Below are 7801 nucleotides of genomic sequence, written 5' to 3'. Positions count from 1 at the left end.
GTAACAAAATGGCTGCCCAGAGGCTTGGTTTGGTAAACAGCTGAGGGATGGGGGAAGGAGGAGTGTAACCACTCAAATTTATTCATCCAGGATGTCATAATGATAGTTTAACCAGGTTTCTAGGATATATAGTATATTCTAGAATTCATCCATGATGTCATAATGATAGTTTAACCAGGTTTCTGGGCTATATAGTATATTCTAGAATTGCCAGTGTAGATTTCCTGTGGAGGCAAATTATTAGAGCTGTTGATAAGTCATTGTATAGTATTCAGCCAATTGTTTTTCATGCCATTACATTAAAGGCAAGACATACCTAGATTCAATTACATTCATGAATTGGTTTGAAACCTTTGTTTTAAACCCGTCTCAAAATTGGTGCCTTGCCGGATTTGTAAAAAATGGTTTGTCATGAAACTCTATTTTTTAAATGTATTTAAATGTAACCTTTATTTAACTAGGCAAGTCAGTTAAGAACAAATTCTTATTTACAATGCCTGCCTACCCCGGACAACGCTGGGCCAATTGTGCGCCGCCCTATGGGACTCCAAATCACGGCCGGTTGTGATACAGCCTGGATTTGAACCAGGGTGTCTGTAGTGAAGCCTCAAGCACTGAGATGCAGTGTCCGCTGCGCCACTCGGGAGCCCCAAAATCATGTTCTAGTGCTGTCCCCAACTAAAATACATCTTGGTCAACCAAGAGTCATCTGTTCTTTCTACCAATCACCCCATGTGTTTTTATAAAATCTGTATGTACTGAACTTGTCTGATGCTTTAAGCACCCTGTTTGATTAAATAAATAAGACACACAAATGACGAGAGGAGCCAGTCGTCAACATGACCTGACTGGAGGGAGCCAGTCGTCAACATGACCTGACTGGAGGGAGCCAGTCGTCAACATGACCTGACTGGAGGGAGCCAGTCGTCAACATGACCTGACTGGAGGGAGCCAGTCGTCAACATGACCTGACTGGAGGGAGCCAGTCGTCAACATGACCTGACTGGAGGGAGCCAGTCTTCAACATGACCTGACTGGAGGGAGCCAGTCTTCAACATGACCTGACTGGAGGGAGCCGACCAGTTCTGAAAGCCTTTTGCCGTACCCTCATCCTACTCCTCTGGTGATGTAGACGTTATCCCAGGCGCTCTCATTTGTTGACTTCTGTAACCGTAAAAGCCTTGGTTTCATGCATGTTAACATCAGAAGCCTCCTCCCTAAGTTTGTTTTACTCACTGCTTTAGCACACTCCGCCAACCTTGATGTCCTTGCCGTGTCTGAATCCTGGCTTTGGAAGGTCACCAAAAATTCTGAAATTTCCATCCCCAACTACAACATTTTCCATCAAAATGAGAGGAGTTGCAATCTACTGCAGAGATGGCCTGCAATGTTCTATCATACATTCCAGGTCTAAGCCCAAACAGTTCAAGCTTTTAATTTAAAAAATGAATCTCTCCAGAAATAAGTCTCTCACTGTTGCCGCCTGTTACAGACCCCCTCAGCTCCCAGCTGCCCTGGACACCATATGTGAATTGATTGGCTCCCATCTATCTTCAGAGTTTGTTCTGTTAGGTGACCTAAACTGGGATATACTTAACCTCTCTAGGGGGGTTTTCAAAACGTTTGAAATGCTATTACTTCAATTTCTCAAACATATGACTATTTTACAGCTATTTAAAGACAAGACTCTCGTTAATCTAACCACACTGTCCGATTTCAAAAAGGCTTTACAGCGAAAGCAAAACATTAGATTATGTCAGCAGACTACCCAGCCAGAAATAATCAGACTACCCATTTTTCAAGCTAGCATATAATGTCACAAAAACCCAAAAGACAGCTAAATGCAGCACTAACCTTTGATGATCTTCATCAGATGACACACCTAGGACATTATGTTATACAATACATGCATGTTTTGTTCAATCAAGTTCATATTTATATCAAAAAACAGCTTTTTACATTAGCATGTGACGTTCAGAACTAGCATACCCCCCGCAAACTTCCGGGAATTTACTAACAATTTACTAAATTACTCACGATAAACGTTCACAAAAAGCATAACAATTATTTTAAGAATTATAGATACAGAACTCCTCTATGCACTCGATATGTCCGATTTTAAAATAGCTTTTCGGATGAAGCACATTTTGCAATATTCTAAGTACATAGCCCAGCCATCACGGGCTAGCTATTTATCCACCCGGCAAGTTTAGCCTTCACCAAAATCAGATTTACTATGAGAAAAATGGTCTTACCTTTCCTGTTCTTCGTCAGAATGCACTCCCAGGACTTCTACTTCAATAACAAATGTAGGTTTGGTCCCAAATAATCCATCGTTATATCCAAATATCCTCTGTTTTGTTCGTGCGTTCTAGACACTATCCCAATGGTAAATCACGGTCGCACGCATGGTGCATAACGTGACATTTTTTTGAAATATTCCATTACCGTACTTCGAAGCATGTCAACCGCTGTTTAAAATCAATTTTTATGCAATTTATCTCGTAGAAAAGCGATAATATTCCGACCGGGAATCTGTGTGTCTGTAAACGGAGGGAAAAACAGAAAGGCGGGGGCGGCCAGTGCTCGAGCCTAAGCCCTTTGTCCTCTGATAGACCACTTAGCAAAAGCGCTCCTGTGTTTCAGCCAGGGTTTTGAATTACGTCATTCAGGTTTTTCCCGGGCTCTGAGAGCCCATTGGAGCCGTAGGAAGTGTCACGTAACAGCAGAGATCCTTTGTAATGAATAGAGATGACAAAGAAGGGCAAGAAATGGTCAGACAGGGTACTTCCTGTACAGAATCTTCTCAGGTTTTGGCCTGCCAAATGAGTTCTGTTATACTCACAGACACCATTCAAACAGTTTTAGAAACTTTGGAGTGTTTTCTATCCAAAGCTAATAATTATATGCATATTCTAGTTTCTGGGCAGGACTAATAATCAGATTAAATCGGGTACGTTTTTTATCCAGCCGTGAAAATACTGCCCCCTAGCCATAAGAGGTTAACCTCTCTAGGGGGTGTGGGACGCTACCGTCCCACATGGCCAACATCCAGTGAAATTGCAGAGCACCAAATTCAAAAACAGAAATACTCATAAGAATTCATAAAACATACAAGTGTTATACATCGGTTTAAAGATTAACTTCTTGTTAATCAAACCACGGTGTCAGATTTCATAAAGGCTTTACCGTGAAAGCATACCATGCGATTATCTGAGAACAGCGCCCAGCAGACAAATCATTACAAACAGTTACCAGCCAAGTAGAGGAGTTACACAAGTCAGAAATAGCGATAAAATGAATCACTTACTTTTGATGATCTTCATATCGTTGCAACTCACAAGACTCCCATTTACTCAATAAATGTTTGTTTTGTTCGATAAAGTCTCTCTTTATATCCAAAAACCTCCGTTTTGTTCATGCGTTTTGTTCAGTAATCCACAGGCTCAAAGGCAATCACAACAGCCAGACGAAAAATCCGAAAAGTATCAGTAAAGTTCGTAGAAACATGTCAAACGATGTTTATAATCAATCCTCAGGTTGTTTTTAGCCTAAATAATATATTACATTTCAACCGGACAATAACGTCGTCAATATAAAAGGTAAACAAGAAAGGTGCGCTCTCGGTCTCGCGCATGAAAAATCTCTGAGATACTGAATGGTCCACTCATTCAGAGTGGTCTTACACTCTCATTTTTCAGGATGCAAGCCTGAAACTATTTCTAAAGACTGTTGACATCTAGTGGAAGCCATAGGAAGTGCAATTTGAGACCTAAGTCAATGGAATCTGTATAGGCAGTCAATGGAAAACTACAACAACAACAAATCCCACTTCCTGGATGGATTTTTCTCAGGTTTTCGCCTGTCATATCAGTTCTGTTATACTCACAGACATTATTTTAACCGTTTTGGAAACTTTAGAGTGTTTTCTATCCAAATCTACCAAGTTTACTTTGGCACGCTTTTCATCCGGAGGTGAAAACAGTGCCCCCTACCCTAGTGAGGTTAACACCCCGGCCGTCCTACAATTCAAGCTAGATGCCCTCAATCTCACACAAATTATCAAGGAACCCACCAGGTACAACCCCTAAATCTGTAAACATGGGCACCCTCATAGATATTATCCTGACCAACTTGCCCTCCAAATACACCTCTGCTGTTTTCAATCAGGATCTCAGCGATCACTGCCTCATCGCCTGCATCCGTTATGGGTTTGCGGTCAAACGGCCACCCCTCATCACTGTCACATGCTCCCTAGAACACTTCTGCGAGCAGGCCTTTCTAATCGACCTGGTATACATATTCGTCGCCAAACCCACTGGCTCCAGGTCATCTATAAGTCTTTGCTAGGCCGACTTCACTCAGCTCACTGGTCACCATAGCAACACCCACCCATAGCACGCGCTCCAGGAGGTATATCTCACTGGTCATCCCCAAAGCCAACACCTCCTTTGGCCGCCTTTCCTTCCAGTTCTCTGCTGCCAATGACTGCAACGAATTGCAAAAATCGCTGAAGTTGGAGACATATATCTCCCTCACTAACTTTAAGCATCAGCTATCTGAGCAGCTTACCGATCGCTGCAGCTGTACACAGCCCATCTGTAAATAGCCCATCCAACTGCCTACCTCATCCCCATGTTTTTATTTACTTTTTTTTGCTCTTTTGCACACCAGTATTTCTACTTGAACATCTATCACTCCAGTGTTAAATTGTAATTACTTCACTACTATGGCCTATTTATTGCCTTACCTCCGTACTCCATTTGCACACACTATATATAGATTTTTCTATTGTGTTATTGACTGTTCGTTTGTTTATCCAACGTGTAACTCTGTTGTTTTTGTCGCACTGCTTTGCTTTATCTTGGCCAGGTTGCAGTTGTAAATGAGAACTTGTTCTCAACTAGCCTACCTGGTTAAATAAAGGTGAAATACATTTTTTTTTTTTTTTTATCTTAGCTTTATTGACAACACTCAAATGGATACTGTCATTAACGCAGTTCTTCAATAATTACACATAATACTTAATACTGTAGATGTTTAGTTACAGTCACATGATCAACTATCAGAAGATCCAGGAAATACTTTTCTGAATGCCAGTCACATGACAAACATCACGACATGCAACAACAACCAAAGTGCTTCTTCATTCATTACTCTGGTAAAGACAGTTATGCCGTGCTCCACGTTGGATCCAACATCCCTAACAAATTGATGTTTATAATGTGTTATTGTCTGCTTGATTTACTGTAGGGTCTCGTTAGTCCGTTTGGAAACGGAGATACTTAGCTCATAATGTGTAGAGAACTGTTCCTTGATGGATAGGCTATTGTTCAACACACAGAGCTATTTTCCTATATTTGTTGTTAGGTGTAGTTATGGGTCCTACAGTAGGTCTATGTTATTGTTAGGTGAAGTTATGGGTCCTACAGTAGGTCTATGTTGTTGTTAGGTGAAGTTATGGGCCAATTTGGCAAACAGTGTACAAACCCTCATTGTCAGGCTGATGGAAAAGCCAAAGAGCATTTTACTGGTTGAAGTGTTTTTTAAGTACAAAGCGGTTGATTTGCGATGACGACACAAACATTATATTAAGCAGGAGATTCAAGCGAGCCTGACAATTATAATCCAAAGTAGTGTGAAATGAACTCATTAGCAACCTGGTAATGGAGGTTACTCCCCTGAGCAAACATCTTTTCTCACCAGCAAACATAGAAAAGGGCCTCCAATCTTAGATGTTACTACTAATGTGAAAACAAGACAAAATATGACTATTGTTGCTCATTTTAAGACAAATGTCAAGTAATCATTACATTCATTACAGATGTCAATTGTTGTTCAACATCATGGCTACGCTGTTGGCATGACCTTTTACAGTGGATTTCTGCTGTTGTGGGCCTTTAACCATCTGTATGACTTTGTCATTCACACAGGAGAGAGACGTGACTATCGTGGATCCTCTGGGGGAGCCTCAACAACCTCATGATGCTGATGAGGCAGAGAAGAGTCTCTCCAGATCAGAACTCCTCAAGAAACACCAGCAGAGACCCACAGGGAAGATAATTAACCTCTCTGACTGTGGGAAGAGATTCACCTCATCAGGCATTAAAATTCATCGGAGAAGCCACACAGTAGAGAAAGCTTATTGCTGTACTCAATGTGGGAAGAGTTTTGATACATCTAGCCATCTTATTGTACACCAAAGAACACGCACAGGAGAGAAAACTTATAGCTGTGATGAATGTGGGAAGAGTTTTACTCATCGAAGCAGCCTGATATCACACCAGAGAATACACACAGGAGAGAAACTTTCTAGCTGTGATGAATGTGGGAAGAGTTTTACTCGTTCAACCAGCCTGAAATTACACCAGAGAACACACACAGGAGAGAAATCTTTTAGCTGTGATCAATGTGGGAAGAGTTTTACTCAACTAGGCAACCTGATAACACACCAGAGAACACACACAGGAGAGAAACCATATAGCTGTGATGAATGTGGGAAGAGTTTTACTCAATCAACCAGCCTGAAATTCCACCAGAGAAAACACACAGGAGAGAAACCTTTTAGCTGTGATCAATGTGGGAAGAGTTTTACTCATCGAAGCAGCCTGATATCACACCAGAGAATACACACAGGAGAGAAACTTTCTAGCTGTGATGAATGTGGGAAGAGTTTTACTTGTTCAACCAGCCTGAAATTACACCAGAGAACACACACAGGAGAGAAATCTTTTAGCTGTGATCAATGTGGGAAGAGTTTTACTCAACTAGGCAACCTGATAACACACCAGAGAACACACACAGGAGAGAAACCATATATCTGTGATCAATGTGGGAAGAGTTTTACTCAACTAGGCAACCTGATAACACACCAGAGAACACACACAGGAGAGAAACCATATAGCTGTGATGAATGTGGGAAGAGTTTTACTCAATCAACCAGCCTGAAATTCCACCAGAGAAAACACACAGGAGAGAAACCTTTTAGCTGTGATCAATGTGGGAAGAGTTTTACTCATCGAAGCAGCCTGATATCACACCAGAGAATACACACAGGAGAGAAACTTTCTAGCTGTGATGAATGTGGGAAGAGTTTTACTCGTTCAACCAGCCTGAAATTACACCAGAGAACACACACAGGAGAGAAACCTTTTAGCTGTGATCAATGTGGGAAGAGTTTTACTCAGCTAATCAACCTGATAACACACCAGAGAACACACACAGGAGAGAAACCATACAGCTGTGATGAATGTGGGAAGAGTTTTACTCATTCAACCAGCCTGAAATTACACCAGAGAACACGCACAGGAGAGAAACCTTTTAGCTGTGATCAATGTGGGAAGTGTTTTACTCATCGAAGCAGCCTGATATCACACCAGAGAATACACACAGGAGAGAAACTTTCTAGCTGTGATGAGTGTGGGAAGAGTTTTACTTGCTTGCGCAATCTGACTCTTCACCAGAGAACACACACAGGAGAGAAACCCTATAGCTGTACTCGATGTGGGAAGTTTTTTTTTAAATCTAACCATCTGACGATACACCAAAGAAGACACACAGGAGAGAAACCCTATAGCTGTACTCAATGTGGGAAGAGTTTTGTTCAATCTGGAGAACTGAAGATGCACCAGAGAAGACACACAGGAGAGAAACCCTATAGCTGTACTCGATGTGGCAAGAGTTTTGTTCAATCTGGCAAACTGAAGATACACCAAAGAACACACACAGGAGAGAAACCTTATAGCTGTGATCAATGTAACAAGAGATACTCTGATAAAAGACATCTGATCAAACATCAGAA

General features: G+C 41.4%; 1 protein-coding gene across 1 annotated transcript; it reads left to right on the top strand.

Moving 5' to 3' along the window:
- Nucleotides 1-6239: 6239 nt before the first annotated feature.
- Nucleotides 6240-7469, top strand: LOC123741786 (zinc finger protein 2 homolog; the record flags this gene model as incomplete). The annotated part of the gene is made up of 2 exons (XM_045715996.1): nucleotides 6240-7018; nucleotides 7103-7469. Coding segments are annotated over 2 exons (1146 nt in total), but the record flags the coding sequence as incomplete, so codon positions are not given.
- Nucleotides 7470-7801: the final 332 nt, after the last annotated feature.

Source organism: Salmo salar, chromosome ssa03 (assembly GCF_905237065.1).
Source record: "Salmo salar chromosome ssa03, Ssal_v3.1, whole genome shotgun sequence".
NCBI lineage: Eukaryota > Metazoa > Chordata > Actinopteri > Salmoniformes > Salmonidae > Salmo > Salmo salar.
The sequence above is the reverse complement of the archived record's forward strand: the minus strand, read 5'-3'. Positions and strand labels throughout refer to the sequence as shown.